This window comes from Myxocyprinus asiaticus, chromosome 3, assembly GCF_019703515.2.
Source record: "Myxocyprinus asiaticus isolate MX2 ecotype Aquarium Trade chromosome 3, UBuf_Myxa_2, whole genome shotgun sequence".
Classification (NCBI taxonomy): Eukaryota; Metazoa; Chordata; class Actinopteri; order Cypriniformes; family Catostomidae; genus Myxocyprinus; species Myxocyprinus asiaticus.
This window is the reverse complement of record NC_059346.1, coordinates 16,117,607-16,142,425: the sequence shown is the minus strand read 5'-3', so window position 1 is coordinate 16,142,425 and position 24,819 is coordinate 16,117,607. Positions and strand designations below refer to the sequence as shown.

General features: G+C 42.1%; 1 protein-coding gene across 3 annotated transcripts in view; it reads left to right on the top strand.

Moving 5' to 3' along the window:
- The window catches only part of LOC127419502 (teneurin-1-like), a 300,512-nt gene that overhangs the window by 235,000 nt on the left and 40,693 nt on the right, over positions 1-24,819 (top strand). For all 3 annotated transcript variants that reach the window (XM_051660961.1, XM_051660952.1, XM_051660942.1), the window contains 4 exons: positions 3,176-3,330; positions 10,411-10,777; positions 11,533-12,043; positions 17,609-17,781. In XM_051660961.1, the coding sequence (XP_051516921.1) occupies positions 3,176-3,330; positions 10,411-10,777; positions 11,533-12,043; positions 17,609-17,781 (1,206 nt within the window). The remainder of the gene's footprint in view (positions 1-3,175; positions 3,331-10,410; positions 10,778-11,532; positions 12,044-17,608; positions 17,782-24,819) is intronic.

Below are 24,819 nucleotides of genomic sequence, written 5' to 3'. Positions count from 1 at the left end.
CACACACACAGTCAACAACACTCTTTGACAATATGTTGCTTTCCATCTCGTAGAGAAGAAAAATCACAAATGAGATCTCTTTAGTAGCTTAAGGAAATAAAATTACAGTACAGTGGGGAGCAAATAGAGAGTTTTGCTTAAGACTTTCTCTAAAGAGAAGACAACCCTGGTAATCTCACACATCTCCTCTAGAATTTCAGAAGAGATATCAACATGGTGCTTATGTTACAATCATAAGTGAGATATATGAACTCAAGCATTTTTTCCAAGACCAAATTATCTGAGCTATGCTATCTATATTAATTTTATAGCTCTTCTTGTTCGAGTGTTTTTGTTTACTGTATATTAAATATTAAATGTATTTAAATAAAAAGCTTATTATGACATCAGCTTGGTACACCCACAAATCTCCAGACACCTCTTGTCTATTCACATTAAATTGTCATGGAAATTATGATTTTCTTCCCCCCGAAAATTCCTATTCCATTCATTGGTGATTCATTGGAGTATGCAGTACAGTTGGTCTCAGCTGTACAGATAGTTGAGACCAGAATTCGAGCAAAGCCAGCTCCATGATTCAGAAAATCTTGGATTCAGTGTGGAGAGAGTTGTGGAGAAAAAAAAGGGACATTAATTCACAGCTCCCTGCATGATAGCGCACTCTCTGTCTGGTCTTATGCCAGCCAAGAGTTTAAGACAAATGGAGATACGGAGAAGAGGTAGAGATAGATATGCTCCATTCCAGCAGGGTCAGAGAGAGGAGAAGTGCTTCTGAGGTCTAAATTAATGTAGTCTGCCTTTGAATTTTAATATGTGTGTGTGTGAGTGTAAGGATTATAGCTCGTCTGATCATTCTCAACTCTAACTAGCATTTGGCATTTTAGCAGATGAGTAAGAAAATGACTTTTTGGACCTGGGGGTCTCTCAGTGTTGGTTTTCAGGACCCTTTGAAGGGCAGAGGTGGGTATACTCCTCCAACAGCAGCATAAATAATTAAGCTTGTTATGCTCGTTAAGTGGGTAATATGCCTTGTAATTAGTACCCTTAACAAGATGCAGTTGTAAACAGGCTTATTGAGGCAGAAAGTATTTTAGTATTGTCAGTGTGTGTGAGTAAGTGTTTATGTTTACATCAGTGTCTGAAATTAACTTTTATATTAAGAGGCAAAAGTGAATGTGTCCCCTGGAATTTAGTTTTAGAGGGCATTTTTACCTTTATAAGGGTAATTTTTTTCTCACTAAATAAAGAGTACTGTCCATTTATGTCAAATACTTCAACTGAATAAATTAATTGAAATACATTAAATCAGAACATTGTCATTCTGATTATAGCTGATAACTCTAAATTCAAATCATTATTAAATACTCAAGTAGCTGTAAATAATGCAAAGATATAATAACACAATGAAGGCGATGCTTGAATACATGATAAATAATTTACTGCCCTTATGTTAGGTTATACATCTCTGTACAGTCTGTGTTATGGTAGATTTTGATATAGCTTGTTTTCAAATCACTTCCCATTTATATTAGCTACACATTTAACAGCACTCGTGTCTGAGACAATGAATACATAAATCTGACTCTACAGTGTCTTCAGAGGCATTAAACCCATTCTAAACCTATAACTATTCTGTGAGGTCCAAATGTGGCCACTAATGAGACCACTAATAAGACCATTTAAGTAACACACTTTAGCTTTAACATGGCCAGTGTCACAAATGTGCTTATTTGATTAGTGAAACTAGTAAAACCAATATTAAAATGAATAATAAAAACTTTTTTTTTTTTTTTTACATTCAGTTTACATCTCAATGCTTTTATTTTATTGTATTTTTATTTTTTTTATCCTAGATCTTGAATTCCAGATTTTTAATGTGGTCTCAGACTTTTGAGCCCGACTTTAATGTTAAAATGTTATCAAATGTTAGATTAACGATTTAAAATACAAAAACAAAACATGAATTCACTACAGGGGGATTTTTGTACCCACATTTTATATATCAGTGAATGTTGTCACTTTCAATGGCATTTTTGCCCTGAGCCCTGGTTAATATTTGACGCTAGATCAAATGTGTGTATGCAAGGCTATGCCTTTAATTTCATGTGTGTATTCACGTTTCTGGGTGTATATGAGTGAGTTTAAGTGTTTGTGTATATGTGCACACATTATGGGGACCAGTGTGTATCATAAGCTCAGTATAAAAACAATAGAAGTCAATGGAAAACCCACGATGATAGAAAATTGTGTGAGTCCATCTCCCTCACAGTAAATCAACGCAATGAGAACAGACCAATGTGTCTGTTTATCTCTGTGATTCTCATTAGAGAGAGAGAGAATTAAGAATGCAAATTAGAGAAGGGAAAAGAAAGCCACAAACAAACACACACACATATGCACACAGTGCAATTTGCTATAACAATCTATGATGTGTCTGTGAGAGATGGTTATATAAGCCCTTCCCTGATTCAGAGTGAAATCCCACTGGAGGACAAGAATATCATTAAACGACACACAGCAAAAGACATTCATAACCTCTGTGTTTGTGTGTGTGTGTGTGTGTGTGTGTGTGTGTGTGTGTATGTGTGTGTGTCTTTTGAGAGCCTCACATTTGCTTCGCTCCACACAGACTGCACGGAACAGACGTCTTTAAAAGAAGCAATAATCATAAAGAACAATAAATTCTGTGACAGCAATTTCTCGTCTTCCTGTTTGTGTCCTGTTGCTTGTGGTCTGGAGGTGTATTTTTGCTAATCTTTTTTAATGAAACTGTAATACTGTGTGTTTGTGCACTGCACAGTTTAAACCTAAAGCCTCGGTGTTGCTCTGCGCAGCTCAAAGTGATTCGCAGGCATTTGAACAGAGTAAGACAAATGAAATGAAAGAAAATATGAACAATGCATGCCTGATGTAAATTGGAATAAATCTGCATATATAAGAGAAACTGCATATATTTAACATGATACAAACAGAACAAACTTTAATACTGTTTGAATGTGTGAGAGAAACAGATAAATACATTTTCTTTCTTCATAGTGTTGTTTCTCACCATATGCCATTGAACTGCATTTGCTTTGGCAATACATATGTAATGTTATTTGTTATGTTAATAAAACACATTAAATCCTAAAGAGAGAAACAGAATTGACAGTATATGTGTCCTGTTGTGCTGCAGGTATTGCGGTGGACAAGCATGGGTTCATTTACTTCGTTGACGGCTCAACGATCCGTAAGATTGATGACAAAGGCGTGATAACAACTGTTATTGGGTCAAACGGACTCACCTCCTCCCAGCCGATCAGCTGCGACTCTCGTATGGACATTAGCCAGGTGAAAATCTCATACAAACACACAGACACACACACACACACTCAGAAATTCACTTACAGTGGCACCAAAAAGTATTTGGAATAATCCACACCTAAAGCTGACGTATTTTATGTAATTTCTTCACCAATAGTGCCACCAAACGGAATTGCAAACATAAACACTGGTTTCAAAACAGCTTTCTGAATTTTCATAGCGCCACAGAGACACAGTGTTTACAGTTTTCATTAAAATTCACCTATTTATGGCTGACGTTTATTTGTATATGCATATTAAGCTTGGATGGAAGAAAGTATTTAACACTGAAAAAATTGCATACTTAAGCTTTAATATTTGGATGTCTTTAAATTAGAGAACATTAAATGTAGTTGCTTTTTGCAAACAAATTATGCTAGGCCTTTTCTCAAAACAAACATTTTCATATCCATTTAACCATTACTTTTAATCAGCTGGTCCCAGTGTGATTTTGAGTGAAGGTAAAAAAATAATTTCCTAATTTTACAAAGATTTCCAAGCAAAGTTCATCAAAATAACTATGGACAACCGAAAAGTATTCAAATAATTATATTAATTTTATCATTTTGTTTAATTAAATAAGTCTATTTTGTCTGAGGTTTTTTCTTGAAAACTGTTACTGTGCCATCTTTAAAATAAATGTGAACTGGTTTGATATTTTATGATCTAATGCAATGTTAATCATTCCTTTTTAAAATGAAAATTTTGTTTTCATTTACTCGCCAATATATTGTTCCAAACCTGTATGACTTTCTTTCTTTCATATAACATAAAATGATATATTTGGCAGAATGAGAGCACATTCTGCTTAATATCTCCTTTTGAGTTCCATGGAGGAAAGAAAGTCATATGGGTTTGGAACAACATAATGGTGAGTAAACAATGACAGAATTTTCATCTTTGGTTTAACTATTCCTTTAAGTATCCAAATACTTTTTGTGGCCACTCTGCGCATACTTTACAGACATACAAATTCACATACACATTCCTCCACACACACACACGGGCGATTACAGACACACACACACACACACATATTGTTAAGCAGTTTTTCCTAGAGTTACCTAGAAATGGTGTGACACATGGTGTGTCCTTCCACTGTTATGCTGACGACACCCACATTTATTTGCCTTTGAGACGTACTGACAAAAATGAACTTGAACCCCTATTGGCTTGCTTAAAGGATGTAAAAGCTTGGAAGTCCCTGAATTTCTTACATTTAAATGAAAACAAAACTTTGTTTGGGCCAACTGAGGGTATCAATACCCAGAATTTTCATTTAGGTCCCCTTGCTGCTCATACTAAATCGTGGGTGAAGAACCTGGGTTTCTTATTTGACAGCGGCCTTAAATCGGAAAAACAAGTCAACTCAGTTGTCAGATCGAGCTTTTTCCATTTGAGACTACTAACCAAAATAAAGCCCTTTCTTTCATTTAAAGACTTTGAAAGAGTGATACATGCTTTTATCTCCTCAAGATTAGACTATTGTAATTCGATCTGTTCTGGGATTAATTCATCAAGCCTGGCACATTTATAAATGGTACAACATGCCGCTGCTATACTGTTAAAGGGCCGACGCAAATGTGAACACATTACACCAATCTTAGCATCTCTTCACTGGTTGCCGGTTAGATTTAGAACTGATTTTAAAATTGTAGTTTTTGTCACAAATCACTGAAAAAAAAAAATTCTTTGGCTTTAAATTGTGCTTTATAAATAAATGTGACATTGACATAACTTCTTTTAAGAACAGCAAATAAATTTGTATAGTTTAAATTCTCTAAAAGTTACTATTAATGTGTTTGACTGCAGACATCAGAAATATGAGATTTAGTATGTCATTTCAAACACTTGCATAAATTAACTGAATATCAGAAGGAATTTTATTCATGTAGTGCCTTATGTATGCTTAAGGTCGCTTTACAACAAAGTCAAATGAGTCAGTACAATACATCAAAAATAAACATTCAACAGAACATCAGCAGAACATTCAAACATTCAACAGAACATCAGAACAAACCTAGACAATTAAGAAAATCAACCAGGAATGTATGTAGAGCTCAGATATTGGGAGAAGAGATGAGATTTGAACGTGGATAGGGAGGTGATATAATGAAGCACGCAGAACTGAGCCTGAAGACTTGAAAGATGAAGGGAACCCTCCATACGCACCCAACCCTCTCTCTCTCTCTCTCTCTCTCTCTCTTTCTTTTAACCTTTTCCTTCGGCTCTACAGGATTCACACACACACACAGTTTTTGGTGTTCACCTCAAGAGTGAGAAAGTGCTGATACTGAAGGTCTCTCTGGTGCTACAGGGTTACATTATACAGCTTGCAGCAACATACTTTTCTCTCTCTCTCTTGCGCTCGTTCTCACTCACTCCTTTGAGGTTTCTATCTTTTACTGGTCTATCCATTTTGCACACTAAAATCTTAAAGCTTTTCTTAAACATGAGGCAATTCCACATCTTTCTCTTAAAGTGCTCTTAAAGACCTGTCTACACTTTCTCTCTCCCTCTCTCTCTCTCTCTCTCTCTGTCTCTCTCCCCTTGCAGTTTAACTCAGTGTGTCCTCATTAAATCTGCAGGATGGCTCTCCCTTCATCGTCAGACACAATTCTTTCCCTTCCTGAATAGCATACATTTTTGGCAGACTGTTCCTTGATTTCTTTTTCATTTTGCTCTCCCTTTCTCACTCTCTCCTGCACACACACCACACTCCTCCACAGTTCATGTGGTAGGCTGTTGTATGTGAATAAGAATCAGACAGTGATGAGAGAGAGAGAGAGAGAGAGCGGGGAAATGAGGTGCCGCAGGCCACTGGGTAAAAGAAGCACTGAAATCTGCATAATTCCCAGCGTGCCTGGGATATGACACACTTAACACTGAATACTGTCCGGCTGTCAGGCAGCTGTGGACACACACGCGCACACACAGAACCAAAACACATTTTTACCCACTGTAGCTGCAAATTAGGGGAGGATGGCATGACCAAATTCTTATATCACAGTATGAGTAATTTTATGTCACAGTCAGGGTATACAGTATATCGCAATATTTATTTTTGCTGGAAATTCAATAATAAAAAAAAATGGGTTATAGATCAGTTAACCTTGTGATAATGCCTATTTTTGGATAATCCAATACATTTTGTATTCAATACTTAAATACTGCAATACAAATGAAAAGTACTTAGTATCTCAATGTCTCCTTTTTTTTTTTTTAACTTGATGGACTCTTATCAAAAATAAAAAATAAATGGCAATTCTGGCATCTGTGCAAAAGCAGTTCCTACACATTACAGTTTATAAAACTCAAAACAGTAGTAATATTAATTATACTGCTTAGGGGTGGGCGATATGACCAAAATCACCAAATCTACGAGTAATTTTACACCACGATAATATCACAATATTGTAAAATGTTTTTCCAGTAAAATTTTTATTATATGTTTAATAACCATATTGTAATGTCTGTATTTGCCTACTTCTTAAAAAAAATCTCTTTATTTGGAACTGGACAAATAGTCAAAGTAGGATGTCTCAATTACTTCTGTCTCTTCGTGTAATCCCAGACTGACCCGATGTTCAGTGGGGGGCTCTGTGAGGGCCATGCCATCTGTTGCAGGGCTCCCTGTTCTCCTGTTCTATTCTATTTGCAAAAGGAATGTTTGGGAGTATAAAATGTATATTTCCTATTGACACACTTAAGTAGCAGATAAAAATAACCATCTTAAGACAAAAGTTTTTGTGAAACATCTTATGTGCCTAAGGCTTTTGCACAGTAATGTATATATACACACACACACAAAGGATAACAAGATAAATGGGGAACACCTGGGATACAATTAAGGAAGGGACTGAAGATAGAGACAATGGAGGGAAACAGAAGAACTTTCAAAATAAGAGTCTTAAGAGGCGTCCAATACATGACAATACATGACACCAGGGGACCAGGTTGGAGCCAGTGACCAGCGGAGTGGCTCCAGAAAGGGGGTGGGGTCCGGTGGCTAGGGAGGTGGCTCCAGGAAGGGAACGGGGTCCGGCAGTTTGAGTGGCGGCTCCAGAAAGGGAGGAGGCGTGGACCGTGGCAGCAGCAGGGGAATGGCCTCTGTGGCTGTGGATGCTGGCAGTGGCAGGGGAATGGCCTCCGTGGCAGGGGAACGGCCTCCGTGGCAGGGGAATGGCCTCCGTGGACGCTGGCAGTGGCAGAGGAGCAGGGGCCCCTCTCCTCCTCCTCTTCTTCTTCTGGAGGGCTGGATACACAGCTGCGTGATCGGCTGCCGCCTCCTAGCGGTCAGCAGCGGACAAAGGTTGAGCAGCTGATAAGGGCTGGGAGGTGAGAGCCTCCCAGAAAGACCAAGCCTCCAGGTCTTCCCATAACTCCCAATCCACTGGCTCACCTAGTCCGGACAGGAAGAGGTATATCAGGGCGGCCTCACTATAACCCAAGCCCTGAGCCACACTGAAGAGTGCCTCGGCATAAACACCAAAAACTCCCCGGATTGCAGCCCCAGGCCGAGTCATGGGAGGCCAGTTCCTGCCGGACTGGAGCGGGAGTTACGAAAATGCTGATCGCCTCTGCTGGGTCCCTTTTGTCGGTCGGTTCTTCTGTCAGGGTTTGTGCAGGGAAGAGACAAGAAAGTGAGGATCCAAACACAGAACTTTAATGATAAATAAAAAGAAGAAGATACAACTCAATGAAGAAGATAATATACAAACAGGAAGGTAAAACAAACTCTACAGCCATATGCTGGTTACACACTAACATACAAACAAGAACTGACAAAGGAACAAAGAAACTGAGGATATATATATATATATATATATATATATATATATATATATATATATATATATATATATATATATATATCCTCAGTTTCTTTGTTCCTTTGTCAGTTCTTGTTTGTATGTTAGTGTGTAACCAGCATATGGCTATATATATATATATCCTCAGTTTCTTTGTTCCTTATATATATATGTTCCATATATATATATGTATATATATGTATATATATATGTATATATACATATATATATATATTATATTTGTTCCATATATATATATGTATGTACACACAAAGGATAACAAGATAAATGGGGAACACCTGGGATACAATTAAGGAAGGAACTGTAGACAGAGACAGTAGAGGGAAACAAAGGATCTTTCAAAATAAAAGTCTTAACAGGAGTACAATATGTGACATTATATTGTCGCCACGATATATATCGTCATATTGCCCAGCCCTAAAACTGCTACTTCTTTTCTTGTAAAACATAGTATAATAATATTTAAAGATAACTCTTTCTTTTATTGAGGAATGTTTAGTGTTTAATACAAGTTGTTAAGCTCTATTGACAGTATTTGTGGCAAAATGTCAATTATGACAGTGAAATAATATTTGACTCATTCCTCCAGTTCATAAAAGGAAAAGTTTCGCACTTACAGTGGAAGTATACAGGACCAAGCTATAAATATTAATATACACAATATTTAAGTATAGCCACAAGACATACATTATGTGTTGGCAAGGGACTGGAGCTATAGAATCACTTGATGACCTGTGTCTGTGTAAAGATATATCCGATTTTTCAACTTCAATGTCATGACAATTTAACCCTTAAATGCATGGTAATTTTCCCAAACACTCTTACATAGTCAGGTCTTTAAAGACCCAGCACTTATATCTATCAAAAATGGATGTACAAATTTCCCAGATAGTGTCAAATTTTCTAAATATTTTCAAGACAATTACAAAATAATAAAATAAAATAAAATAATTTTATGTTTTATTTTTCATAAATAAAAGAGATAATGCAACGAATCTAGAACAGGATTAATTATTTTCACACTGAAGTTTCATGAGATGCAAATGGCTGTCAAACACATATTGAGTTGCACATAACACATAATCTATACATAAGATACACATCAGCTATACCTAAGTTACACATAAGTTACACATATGTATTTTCTCAGGCACTTATTAAGTCTAAATAGATGAACAACTTACATTATTTTAGTGGTACACCCAAATGACAATAGTAATATCATATTGTTTATGTGTTACACATGCTATAGTTTACTTCAAGACTGATTTCTACTTCAGCTAGCAATATCAAATGTAAAACAAGTCAATCACTGAAACATCAGTGCCACCTTGTAAGAAATAGCATATATAATATGTATGTACTGAACACGCATATGGGATACTGATTATTCACCACTGTTGATAATTCATTGTTGCACAGAAAGTCAATGTGATAAAGTGTTTATTTGTGTGAATATAGTACTAATTTCTCTTGTAATAAACAAAGAAATAGATATCCTGTGATTGTAAACTTATATAGATATGAAATAATCATAAAAAAATATAATTTATGAAAGTGCGAAAAAAAACGACACTCTTACATAGCTCGAGTCTCTAAAGACCCTATACACTTTTGATACTTAAATGATTATAAAAAAATGTTTTGTTGCAAAACAACAACAAAAAGTCCACTTACAGGAATTACTGTATGTTGGTAAGGTATAACTAGAAGTCCATCAACCTAGAAAAGTAGTCCCACCTTAATAATGCCGATAGGCAAGTTTATATCTCAAACAATAATTAATGAAAGTACTTTAACCAAAATAAGAGTTTCACATTTCTGCTTTTAAAACTTCCAGGAAAAAAAACAGCCTTTGAAACCCTAGCCCACTTTACTTCTATTGTAAGTATGTTGCTGTAACCACGTATTCTGTTGTTGTTGTTTTTTTTTTTCCAAGGATAGGGACATTAAAAGAAAATGTATGTGGTAATCGACATTATGCCACAAATGCTTTCGATAGAGCTTAACTTGTATTAAATCTGGAACATTCTTTAAACATTTATACTTGCTACTTGTCAGCAGTAGGTAAAAAGACATCTTGTCTTCTGGTGAGATTTGATTGGCCAAAAGCTTATCAGAGAGGCCTGTGAAATTTGCTGCTATAAACATCACACTTTTCAGCTTTATAAAAGTTTTGCATCTTCATTCCCAAACCACATCAGATGTCAAATAATGAATGTTTGTGTTTCCACAGGTGCGTTTAGAGTGGCCCACAGACCTGGCTGTGAGTCCACTGGATAACTCTATCTACGTACTCGATAATAACCTGGTGCTCCAGGTGAGTGAGTCCCAGCAGGTGCGTGTGGTTGCCGGGCGCCCCATCCACTGCCCCATGGCAAATATTGAACCAGTGCTTTTGGGGAAAACAGCAGTGCGGTCAGTGCTGGAGGGAGCGAAAGCTATCGCTGTCAGCCACCAGGGGACGCTGTACATAGCCGAAACTGACGACAGGAAGCACAGCCGCATACAGGAAGTGACCACAAATGGAGAAATGATTGTAATCGCAGGAGCGACCAGTGAATGTGATTGTAAGATTGACCCCAACTGCGAGTGTTTCTCAGGTGAGCCACACACCAAAGGTGTTGCACATATGTAGCAAACGCAATTACTCTCTTTAAACATTAAGCCAAACAATGAGTGGGAAACTTCACTGAGAATTAATTGCACCCGCTGAGCATTGTTTATTTTCACAAGCTGTCAGTGTTGTTTTAGCACCCAATTCACTAAAGGAATTTTGCAAATCAGGTAACAACTCAAATACGCCCAAAAATTTTGTGCTGAACACAATTTGCACTACACAATTTGTTATCTTGGAGGTTGATTTTGAGTACCATGTTGTGAAGGATTCAGCACAATTTGGCACACTTTACTGGAACTGTATTGCATCACTCCATAGCAAGGCGTGCATTCAGCTACACTGCACGTCTGGATATATGACCGGTTATAATGCTCTTCTTGATCATCATTTAATGAACTCCGTTTACCGCCTGCTTTCAGCGGGTGGAAAAAGCGGGACATTAATTGCAGCAGGAAAATAGCACTGAATTTAGTAAAATAAGGCGCAATCTATAAGCCTAATTTACATAGAAAGGAGGCATAATTGCGCTAAAAATTATGACAATAATACAGTGCAGCAGTATTTCAGCACATTTAACACCTGGTTAAACTGGATCGCAGCTGGTAAGTGAATAAGATTTTTTTGGCTTATTTATGGCAAAATATACTGCAAAAGCGGCTCCTAAATGTCTAATGAATTAGACTTCCTTCTTCCCTCTTTACCTCACTTTCGCATTCTTTTCATGTCTTTCTTTCGAAGGTGATGGAGGTTACGCTCGTGATTCCAAGTTGAAGTCTCCTTCCTCTCTTGCAGTTTCTCCAAACGGTTCCCTCTATATCGCTGACCTTGGGAATGTACGCATACGCCGGCTCACCCCTAACCATCCGCAGCTAAATCACGAGGGTCTCTATGAGCTCACCTCTGTGGCAGACCAAGAGCTCTACTTGTTCAGTCCAAATGGTACTCACCTGTTTACCCGCAGCCTAGTGACAGGGGACTACCTGCTTAATTTCACGTATACCCCAGAGGGCCACCTGAGCAGCATAGCAAACAGGGAGGGCACAATAGCACAGTTGCGACGGGATGCTAATGGCGTGCCCCTGTGGCTAGTAGCCCCAGGCGGGCAGGTCTACTGGCTGACCATCAACAATGCAGGAATGTTGAAACGCATCTCCGCTCTCGCACACGACCTCGCCCAGCTCAGTTACTATGGCAATACAGGGCTGCTTGCCACCATTAGCAATGAGAACGGCTGGACCACTGTCTATGAGTAAGTGTTGCCATTCTTTTCACTTCCTTTGTCTTTCTCTCTCTCTGTCTGTTGTCTTCATCAGGACTGTCTGCTATATTTCTTGATTTATATATGTGTGTGATAGCGTGATCTGCCCGACCCCCAACAACATCCCAGTGGTCACATAATTATAGACACAGAAACAAACAAAAAAACAAAACAAAACAAACAAACAAAAATCTATTTAATAATCACACACATCCACTACACCTCTCTCTCCTGTGTCCCTCCCCGAAAGCCCTCCAGAATAGTCAGATATTTGCCCCATTTCTCCACAAACAAGTGTAAATTCCCCAGTCTTCTGGATGCCCCCTCTTCAAAAGCTGCCACCCTGCCCATCTCTGAACACCACTCCTGAAATCGGGGTGCTCCAGCTGACTTCCAACCCCTTAAAAGTATCTGTCTGGCAATCATAATGCTAGTTAGGACCCAGGTTTTTATGTGCTTATTCTCCATATTAATGACTGCCCCATCACCTAAAATACAGAGTCTGGGGCAAAATAAAATTTAAGAGCCCAATACCTCACACATAAAACTCTGAATCTTCAACCAAAATTCTTGGATCTTAACACATCCCTAAAAGATATGGGTTGGGTCTCCATCTTCTGATTGACATCGCCAGCAGGTGGGTGTGTCTTTAAGACCAAGCCTGTACAATCTAGAGGGGGTCCAATAGACTATGTAAAATCTTGAATTGCATAAGGCGAACCCTTGCATCTCTAGATGCAGACTTGATATTATTTAGAATCCTAGCCCACACTTCCTCCTCCAATACCAAGTTTAGATCTTTCTCCCATAATCTCTTAAGAGAAGTTGAAGTCCCGTCCCCCGGACTCTGAATTAGCAGGGAGTAATACACTGATTCCTCATGACCTATTCCAAAAGCAGTAATCACCATTCCCAGAGTATCTGCCGATTTAGGGGGGGTTAAACTACTCCCAAAAACAGTACAGAGCAGGTGGCGCAGCTGTTAATACTTATGGAACCGAGATCTGGGAATCCCAAAATGTTGAACCAAATTTTGAAAGGATCTCAACACTCCACTCTCATATAGGTCACTGAGTGTAGTAACCCCCCTCACAATCCACTCTGACCAGCAGAAAGGGGACTTATTAATACATAATTTGGGGTTCAGCCATATGCTCGAGGCAACATTTAAATAAATGTCCAAATTAAACACTCTGGACACTTTTGTCCACACCAAGTGAAAATGCGAGACAACGGGATGTAACTTAACTTTTCCGGTTAGTTTGACAGAAAGGCTTTGCAATGGCAAAATAGGGGTAAGAACTTCCTGTTCAATACAAAACCAGGGAGGGGCTCCCTCAGACCAATGAACCAAATGTCTGAGACCGAATGCATAATAATAAAACAAAATCTTGGGTAGGCCTAGCCCACCTTTATCAATCGGCCTATGTAACTTATTGAAATGTAATTTGGGATGCTTACCATTCCAAATGAAGGACTTCACTATGCTATCATATCTACAGGGAGAGATTGTAACAGGTAGTTACATTTTGGAATACAATTCATTTTCGTTTTTGAGTGTTATATCCTGTAGTTGCTTCCTTTAGTGTCTATTTTGGCTGTTGTCATACACACACACACACACACACACACACACAAACACACACACACAAACACACACACAAACACACACACACACACACTCACACACACACACACACACACACAGTCAAAGTCTGTTTCATCACAATGAATAGCGATGAGTTTCTTGAATTATTAACAAGCCTGAAATACACCGGGACTCTTATTTTGAAATGGCTGTGCTTCCAAGCTCACACAAACATATAAGGGAAACAAAACATGTACTCTTTCAATCTACAATGTATTAAAATATAAATACTATAAAGTAAACATTGTCATATAGGCTAAAAAATACTGTGTGAGCAGCAATTCATCAACAGAGTTGAGAAGGTACTTGGTAAGCAACATTACATACATTTTTTTCAGAGAGATCTAACAAAAATATTGTGAGATTTATGCTTAAAATAACTTTTTTTTTCTTATCCCATTGGCAAATAGCTTTTTGTTTTCTTCTTGTTTTATGCATAAACTAAATTCACTAAAACACACTAAATTCTGTTACAAATTCCTGAAAAATAAATTACCCTGTTATTTGTTATTTTATTTATTTATTTATTGCAAGTAAATATATCTTGTTTTAAAGATGTTTACATATTTTATTGGAAAACAAGATCAAATACTGAGTAAGAAAATGATTTTGTGGTTTGTATTTTATCAGCAGGAATAATGGTGTTTTTCTTTTATATATATATATATATATATATATAAAACAAAATGACCTCCCAGCACTGATTAATCTTTACCTGCATCTAATCTAATCACACTTTATCAGAATTGATCAGAAAGAGAATAATCTAATACCGTCTGATCGACAGTGTTACCTGAGATTGTCTGCAAAAGAGTGCAGCAATTCGATTTCTCGATGTGTTTCTCTGCTGCAATGAAAATCACTCAGCCTTAATGTATCCTCTTCTGATTTCAGTATGAAACAGCTTGGGTACCTGTGTTTGTGTGTGTGTGTGTGTGTGTGTTTGCATGGGCATTTTCTGGGATTTGTGAGACTGAGCTGCAAGTTCTAATTTAGTGTGAAAATGTCAGGGGCTTCTTTTCCTTCTCTCCTTTTTGTTTGATCAACTTAGTGACCTTTCACACATTGTGTTTAAACACACACCCTCACACACACACATACTGTATATACACATTCTCATGCAGCTCATGGTGTCAAGCAGATTGCATGCGCGTCTCTCTGTTTTTTTCTGTTGTAAGACACTGCCCCCTGCTGGTGTATACTAGAATACACTCAAACATCAAACTGCTGTCTTATAGTTCAGGTAAATTTATACATGACATTTTATTGTAATGTATAAACAATGATTTTATGCAAAACAACTTACAGTGCATTCAAGCTATACATTTTATCAGTGCATATGTTCCCTGGGAATCAAACACGTGACCTTGCCGTTGCTAGTGCCAGTGGAGCAACAGGAACATTTCTCAGATCTGTTCTGCATGCCTTACTGGTCTGAGATAAGTTATAGATGTTGAATTGAATCATGCATTGTTTAAATAGGCTGTATTTCAAAGCCTAGCAAGCTACCTAGCATTTTTGGGCATCATAGACATTTACAGTTGGAAACTATTTTATCAAAACAACTTACAAATGAGGAACATAACTGATTAATTTTAAAGAGGCAGTCACATGACAAGACCTGCAATACAACACATCAGAATTGTTCAGAAAAGCACAGGCCTGAACAGAAAAATAAGATGAAAGTTAAACAGAGACCAAATAATTTACTCATGCAGAACACAAAAGGAGATACTTTGAATATTTAGTTCCATCTTTTCAATACAATAGCAGTGAATAGTGCCTTGCTTTTAAGCTTAAAAAAGGAACAAACATGTCATAAAAGTAGTTTAAAAGTACATTAAAACGTCTTATAATATCTGCATAATAAAGAAAGTCATACTGGTTTGGAATGACATAAGGGTGAGTAAATTATGACAGAATTTTTATTTTTAGGTGAACTGCCCTTTTACAGTCAAGTATTTTTGTAGAGAATATACTTCTTGAATTAAGCAAGGGACTCAGGAATAGTTGGGATGATCATTCCACTACCAAGGAAAAGTAAATATATGGGAAAGTGATTTTGTGCCTCTTTGTTTTGCTACCACAAGCATTACTTACACACCAACCCCTACATTCTGGAAGAAACATAGATTTGCAAAAATTCATGTGAGCAGCAACTGGCAGCCAGCGAAGTGAGACAAAGGTACATTTGAACAATCTATTCAAATGTTCAAACACACCTATGATGCCCAAATATACTGCCTATGTAGGCAGCTTACTAGGTTTTGACAAACAGCCACAGTTAGTGGGGCTTGCTGAGGCAAGCATCAGTGTTATAATTGCTTACACCACTCAGAACACCTTAGCAACCGCATAGCAATGCCTTGGAAACCACCCACAACACCCTAGCATTGTGGCAGTGAGTTTTACACAGGCAAGCACCACTAGTATTTTTGAAGAAAATGTACAAATCTAGTTTTAGAAAATGACTGCAGAAGAGATTTAACGAGAACCTAGCAAAACTCAAACATAAACTACATGGATTAGGTGCTTGTGTCAGCACAGTCAATCCATTCAGTCACATTTCAAGCAGAGTCAACATTGTAAGTAAAGGCAGTCATGGTGGCTTCATGTCTCTAAACCACAGGCCTTTGAAAAACCCACAGTTCGATAAAATTAAAAGCTTTTATTCTTTTGCATCAGTGTGGGTGGCCATACAAGTACATGATAAAAATTGGCACTGACCTTGATTAGACATACAGTAAATAAAACGGGGGCAGAGAAGAAGAAGTAAATCAGGTGTTGTTAGTTTTTCTAAGTGCTAGTCAATCTAGAAATGAAGGAGAATAAGAAGTGATCACAGAAGTACTTCACACCCTCTTTTTGTCACATGACACACTCATGAACCACACAAATACAAATGTGAAGTATTCTGTTCCTCTCTGGTGCATCGACCAATATTAACATTCATCTTACACAGACATGTCCATAAAAGACCAAATATGAATTAAACATAAAAAGATATACATATTCTGTGAAAGTCCATCAAAAGAACTATGGTTATATAAAACTGTCTTCTGTGTGCCTAACAGAGTTAAGGAAAATTTTTGATGTACTATGTAAACAAACTGTTACTTTCAGAACTTAAAACCTCCTTCCCAGTCCAAAAAGATCATTTATTGCAACCAAGCTGCCAAAACAGGTTGTTTCAAATCTGTAAATCGACATCATAGAGATAAACAAACCATTAACACAGGATCACCCACATTTACACAGCAATGACGCCTATTCTGTATTGTGAAACTTGGTCTGTGCAGAGAAAGTAGGATAGACAGTGTTGTCATTAAACACCAGAAGATGATACTATTATTCCAATTTTTATAAATGTAATGATAAAATTATCCTTCTGAAGAATTCCAATGTTAGGAAAAAGTGTCTGGAGTTTATTTTTATCAAGATAATTTATGTCCAACTTTCACAATTTGTGTGGCACATTTCAGCACAGATTGTTTTGTGATTCTGTCATAATGTAGTTTAGGCTTTGCAAAGAGGCTGTTATTAAACGATGAGGCAGCACAAACTATTTTGACTTGTGCCGTTTCTTATTTCAAATGCAAAGGGTGTCACAGATGTCTTTAAGATACAGCAGCAAAAAAAAAAACAACAAAAAAAAAACAGCCTGTTTAATTGTAATGGTGAAAGAGAGGGTGGAAAATGGTCATGAAAAACTAAGTTAGGACAGTTTTCCACACAAAACCTTTATTACAAGTGAGCCTTGGGGAAAAATAAAACGATAAAAAATGTATGAGATGACTCCTTTAACTCTCTTATATACACACCTATTTACTTTACACTCACATATTTAAACTTTAATCTTTCTCTCACACACATACAAACTAACAGAAAGTGTGTTCATTTATGAGCAGGTATAACTCTGATGGACACCTTATCAACATGACCTTGCCAACTGGAGAGGTCAGTAGTTTCCATGGAAACATGGAGAAAGCTGTCAGAGTGGAGGCCACTGCTTCAAACAGAGAAAACTTTATTATAATCACAAACCACTCTGCGGATAACACTATCTACACACTTAGACAAGGTAAGTGAGTGTGTGTATGTATGTAAATCTACAGTCAAATTAACAAATTATTTTTTGTAACTACAGTATTTTGGCACTTCACATTTAAAGGAATAGTGCATCCAAAAATTACATTAAATTTGGGATGACAGTCGTAATCTAGCACTATTATTTACTCTTTTGAAAGGTTGTGGAAATGTAATAGTGGATTTTTTATTTTTATTTTATTTATTTATTTTGCTGTCAGAGCATATGGGAATGTAAGAATAATATTTGCTAAGGTCACCCCTTGACCTCTATATAAGATTACCCTGCTATAGTTGATTTCCACATTCCAAACCCAGAAATTTGAAATTGGTCCATGATGCCAAAGGCCATCAGTCTCATAAACAAACAAATTTTCAGAAAACCTATAGCACACAAGTTGTATGGACTAATTTTATTATGTTTTTTTCTTTCTTGGAGCTCAACAGTGTTAGTCACAATTGACTTTCTTTATATGGAAAAGAGCAGTATGAACATTCTGCTTAACATCTCTTTTTTTGTTCCACAGAACAGTATGAGAGCAGGGGTTGCATTTACCGAAAATTATCCATCATTTACCTTTTTTTTTAAAAAATTTTATACATTGGCAGATCGTTCCAAATGCTGTCTGTCATTTCGACAGATAAAAGAGAAACAAGAAAATGTCATGGTTACTTGCGTAACCTGCGTTCCCTGATGGAGGGAACGAGAAATTGTGTAGATGTAGTGACACTAGGGGTCACTCTTGGGAGCCCGAGACACCTCTGGACTTTGATATAAGGCCAATGAAAATTGGCGAGTGGTATTTGCATGCCACTCCCCCGGACATACGGGTATAAAAGGAGCTGGTATGCAACCACTCATTCAGGTTTTATGCTGAGGAGCCGAGACAAGGTCCGGCCAGTTCAGCGGGTAGTTCAGCGTTGTGGCAGGAGGGACACAACGTCTCATTCCCTCCATCAGGGAGCGGAGGTTACGCAAGTAACCATGACGTTCCCTATCTGTCACTCACTCGATGTTGTGTCGATGTAGTGACACTAGGGGTCCCTATACGAAACGCCACAACTGGCTGAACTGTGTTACGTGAACTGGCGGTGTGGACGGGCAGACCACTGTGTGCCTAGTAGCCAGCACACCAGGTCGACACGTAACCTCCCCCAACATAGTTATGAGTATTGAACGGCCCTTTGGGGACAAGTCGACTACCCAAAAGGTAGAGAAAGGCTAACCCAGTCGTGGCCTCTTTTCCCCTTCTTTTTTTTCCACTCCCTAAAAAAGAAGGGGGATTATCTGACTGGGCCGCCAGGTCTAGTCGGGGGGTGTCCCTCCCAAGGGGAGGACACTGCGGAGACCACACCTCGCCCAAAGAGAGGGGGGATATTTAAGTGGAAAAATACATCACATGGTCTTGCCGACCATGTGGAGAGTCTTCAAGGTAGATCCTGCCCAACGGGGAGGAGTTACTACAAACCTGTAGACTGGGGCAGAGGGGCTCTGCCCAAGGAAGACGCAGTTTGCCAACAGGGAAACGAATTAGCGGAAGATATACATCGCATGGAGTTTGCCTTACAGGGAACCGCCACATGCGGAGGACCTACCCCAGAACAGGGCTCTTAGTTAACACATGTACTGGGCCAGCAGCGAGTCTCTCCGAAAACTCGACTGCCACAGGACTCAGAGGAAGTCAACCAGGGAACATAGTTTGTGAACACTAATGGGAATTAACGGCGCATGTCTTCAGCTCAAAAGAGGTGGAAGGCGCTATGTGCAAGCGATACACCCGGCCGGCTATCCTGGGCTTATCCGCTTGTATTGCGTGCCACTACCTGGGACGAAACCGGTTCTACCCAGAGGTTGTAGAACCTTGCAAAGGTGTTGGGTGTTGCCCAGCCCGTTGCTCTGCAAATGTTTGTTAGAGAGGCACCCCTGGCCAGGGCCCAGGAGGCCATTACACCCCTGGTAGAATGGGCTCATAGCCTTACTGGAGGTGGCATGTCCTGGGCATGATATGCCATAGCTATGGCGTCAATGAGCCAGTGGGCAATGAGCCAGTGGAGACAGCGCTTCCTTTCCGCTGTGCACCAAAGCAGACAAAGAGCTGCTCAGAGATTCTAAAGCTCTGCGTGATAGATGCGTGATAGATGCGTAAAGCATGCACTGGACACAGCAACGATAGGGCTGGGTCTGCCTCCTCCTGGGACAGCGCTCACAGGTTCACCATCAGATCCCTAAAAGGGGTCGTGGGAACCTTGGGCGCATAGCCCGGTCGGGGTCTCAGGATCACGTGAGAGTAGCCCAGACCGAACTCCAGGCACGTTTCGCTAACAGAGAACGCTTGCAGGTCTCCTACCCTCTTGATGGAAGTGAGTGCAGTCAGGAGGGCAGTCTTTAAGGAGAGTGCCTTAAGCTCAGCTGACTGCAAAGGCTCAAAGGGGGCTCTCTGTAGACCCTGAAGGACTACAGAGAGGTCCCATGATGGAACGAGGCGCGGTCTGGAGGGATTCAGCCTCCTGGCACCTCTCAGGAGCCTGATGATCAGGTCGTGCTTCCCTAAGGACTTACCGTCGACTGCGTCGTGGTGTACTGCTATGGCGGCAACGTACACCTTCAAGGTGGAAGGGGACAGCCACTCTTCCAACCTCTCCTGCAGGAAGGAAAGCACTGATCCGACTGCGCATCTCTGGGGGTCTTCCTGTCGGGAAGAACACCACTTAGCGAACAGACGCCACTTAAAGGCATACAGGCACCTCGTAGAGGGGGCCCTAGCCTGAGTAATTGTGTCTACCACCGTGGGTGGTAGACTGCTTAGGTCTTCCGTGTCCCGTCCAGGGGCCAGACATGGAGATTCCAGAGGTCTGGTCGCGGGTGCCAGATGGTGCCCCGTCCCTGAGAAAGAAGGTCCTTCCTCAGGGGAATTCGCCAGGGGGGGCGGGGGGGCTGTCGCGAGGGGTGTGAAGTCCGAGAACCACGTCTGGGTGGGCCAGTAGGGTGCTACCAGGATGACCTGCTCCTCGTCCTCTCTGACCTTGCACAGGGTCTGTGCAAGTAAGCTCACTGGGGGAAATGCATATTTGCGCAGGCCAGGGGGCCAGCTGTGTGCCAGCACGTCCGTGCTGAGGGGGACCTCGGTCAGGGCATACCAGAGCAGGCAGTGAGAGGATTCATGGGAGATGAACAGGTGCACCTGTGCCTGTCCGAGTCAACTCCAAATCAGCTGGACCACCTGAGGGTGGAGTCTCCACTCTCCCCTGAGGGTAACCTGCCGTGACAGCGTGTCCGCTGTAGTGTTGAGGTTGTCCGGGATGTGAGTGGCTCGCAGCGACTTGAAGTGCTGCTGACTCCAGAGGAGGTGACAGCGGGCGAGTTGTGACATACAACGAGAGCACAGACTGCCTTGGCGGTTGACATATGCTACCATTGCTGTGTTGTCTGTCCGAACTAACACGTGTTTGCCCTGGATCAACGGCCAAAACCTCCGCAGGGTGAGCAGAATTGCCAACAACTCGAGGCAGATGATGTGCCAATCAAGTCGCGGGCCTGTCCACAAGACAGCGGCTGCGTTGCAAACAGCGCCCCAGCCCATTTTGGATGCGTCCGTCGTGACCACGACACGCCTGGAGACCAGTTCTAGGGAAACACCTAACCATAGAAACGAGAGGTCAGTCCAAGGGCTGAAAAGACAATGACAGACTGGTGTGATGACTATGCGATGTGTCCCGCGGCACGATGCCAATCTCGGGACTCGAGTCTGACGCCAGTGCTGAAGCGGTCCCATATGCATCAACCCGAGCGGGGTGGCCACCACTGAGGATACCATATGCAACAGGAGCCTCTGAAAGAGTTTCAGTAGAACCGCTGTTTTCTGTTTGAATGCCTTCAAACAGGCCAGCACCAACTGTGCACGCTCGTTCGTGAGGCGCGCTGTCAAAGAGACTAAGTCCAACTCCAAACCGAGGAAAGAGATGCTCTGAACCGGGTGGAGCTTGCTCTTTTCCCAGTTGACCCGAAGCCCTAGTCGGCTGAGGTGTGAGAGCACCAAGTCCCTGCGTGCACACAACATGTCCCAAGAGTGAGCTAGGATTAGCCAATCGTCGAGATAGTTGAGAACGCGAATGCCCACTTCCCTTAACGGGGCAAGGGCTGCCTCTGTGACTTTCGTGAAGACACGAGAAGACAAGGACAGGCCGAAAGGGAGGACCTTGTACTGATACGCCTGACCCTCGAATGCAAACCGCAGGAAGGGTCTGTGTCGAGATAGAATCGAGACATGGAAGTACGCGTCCTTCAGGTCTACTGCCGCGAACCTATCTTGATGCCGGACGCTCGCCAGAATGCATTTTTGCATCAGCATCTTGAACGGGAGTCTGTGTAAAGCCCGGTTCAGTACTTGCAGGTCCAAGATTGGCCACAACCCACCGCCTTTTTTCGGTACGATGAAGTAGGGGCTGTAAAACCCCTTCTTCATCTCGGCCGGAGGGACAGGTTCTATCGCGCCCTTCCGTAGGAGGGTAGCGATCTCCGCACGTAAGGTAGCAGCATTTTCGTCCTTCACCAAGGTGAAGTGGATACCGCTGAACCTGGGCGGACGCCTGGCGAACTGAATCGCGTAGCCGAGTCGGACGGTCCGGACCAGCCATCGTGATGGATTGGAAAGCGCAAGCCATGTGTCCAAGTTCCAAGGGGGACCACAGGGACAACTTTGTCAGACGTACCGGCAAGTGGGGCCTCATGGCGAGGCGGAGCTCGAGGTGCCACACCATGTCGTGGCCGTGCTGAGTCTAGGGACATCGAAGCACTTACCTGGCTCCTTGTGACCACCCCCGGAACAGCCTGGGATGGGGAGGGAGAGGCCTGTCCTCCTGACCCGTGGAGACTGTCACATCGGGGGCGGATTTGTGCCACAGCTGGGCACTCAGGGGCGGGAGACCGCCGCTGGAGCGCCAAACCTGCCAAATAGAGTGGTGGACGGTGGTCGTGATGATGGCTGTGCACACCGGATACGTGACCCAGGGAACAAGGAAACCGCTTTTGCTGAACTCTTGAGTACTGCAGCCACTTGGGCATGCAGCGCAATTAAATGCAAAGGTAACAAAAAGATTCTCCTCCCGGCCTTCGACTGGGGGATGGAGAAGTCTGCTTACCAGCTCCAGAGCACTGGGTTTCGTCATTCCTGGGTCGCCCCATCTCAAGGGCGATTTGAAGCCTTTCAAGGGTTCTTGGCGGCCGCGAGACAGGTGGCGTCTGCTTCCTGCGGTGGGCTCCACGCCAGGGCTGAGCCAAAGGGGCAGGCTGCGGCGGAGCCGGTGCAGTCAGACGAGCAGACGGGGTGCAGGATTTTGAGCCGTGCTGGGGCAGGATATGCCGGATAGCCTCCGTCTGCTGCTCCACCGTCGAGAACTGCTGGGCAAAGTCCTTGACGGTGTCGCCGAATAGGCCAGCCTGGGAGATGAGGGTAGCAAGGAACCGTGTCCTGTTGGCCTCACCCATCTCGACCAGGTTGAGCCAAAGGTGGCGCTCCTGGACCACTAATGTGGACATCGTCCACCCAAGAGACCGCGCCATGACCTCCATCGCTCGGAGAGCAAGGTCGGTCGCTGAGCGCAGTTCCTGCATCAATCCTGGGGCGGAACTACCCTCGTGCAGTTCTTTTAGCGCCTTGGCAGACTTGCAGGAGAGCCATGGCGTGCAGAGCGGAGGCGGCTTGTCCAGCGGCACCGTAGGCCTTGGCTGTCAGAGACGACGTAAACCTACAGGCCTTGGACGGGGGCTTTGGGCACCCGCGCCAGGTGGCGGCGCTCTGCGGGCATAGGTGCACCGCGAGTGTCTTTATCCACCGGGGGATTGCCAAATAGCCTTTGGCCGCCCCACCATCGAGGGTAGTGAGGGTGGGGAAGCTGAAAAGATCAGAACCGGGCAGTAAAAAGTGCCTCCCACGACCTTGTCAGCTCCTCATGCACTTCCGGGAAGAAAGGAACAAGGGCGGGGCATGGCTTTGAGCGGCGCCACGAGCCCAGGAACCAATCATCGAGCCGCGAGGGTTCAGGGAAGAGCGGAGGGTTCCACTCTAGCCGACACTCGCGGCTGCCCGGGAAAGCATGTCGTCATCTCCGCGTCAGCCTGTGACTGGGCAATCATCCCCGAAGGGAGGAGCCCAGCTGAGGCTTCCGCGTACGACTGGACGAGCCCGCTCTCCGATGCTGCGCTCGAGAGCTCATCACTTTCGCGGGCTCTGAATAAGAGGTCGAACTCATCCAAAAGCCCGATCGGGGCAGACAAGCGTGCTGGGGAATGGGAGGTCCGCGGGGGGATACTTGGCGGAGGCGGTCCCATTGGGGTCCCCAAATCGCCCCCAGTGCTAGCTGCACTGGCCTCATACCCGTGGGTAAAAGGACCGAGGCGGGGAGCCTCCGGGGTGGCTTGCTTTCTTAGGAAGGTGAGCCGCGACCGCATCGTTGCCATGAACATGTCTTCGCAATGAGTACATGACCATCCACGAACGCTGTCTCCGCGTGAGCAGTGCCTAGACACGAAAGACAGTGATCGTGACTGTCAGAAGGCGAGAGATAACGAGAGCAACCAGGAATAACACACAAAGGAAAGGCATCTTTAAAAAGACGCATCTTTAAAAAGACGTTCCGTGTGTGCCGCTCTTTTAGAGAAATATACTCTTTTAGAGAAATATACACTTATTTCTACCGAAGCACCCAGGGGCGTTCTCTGCAGTGCACCAGTGCAGAGGAGGGTGAAGCCGCTGAAATGTGCCGTCAGATCCAGCAAAGGTGAATGAACAGTCGTGGGAATTCAGCTCAGTGAGCATGACCGTTCGGCTCCGAAGAGAAAATCTGAATGAGTGGTTGCATACCAGCTCCTTTTATACCCGTATATCCGGTGGAGTGGCATGCAAATACCACTCGCCAATTTTCAATGGCCTTTTATCAAAGACCAGAGGTGTCTCAGGCTCCCAAGAGTGATCCCTAGTGTCACTACATCGACACAACGTCGAGTGAGTGACAGATAGGGAACTATTTTAACCTC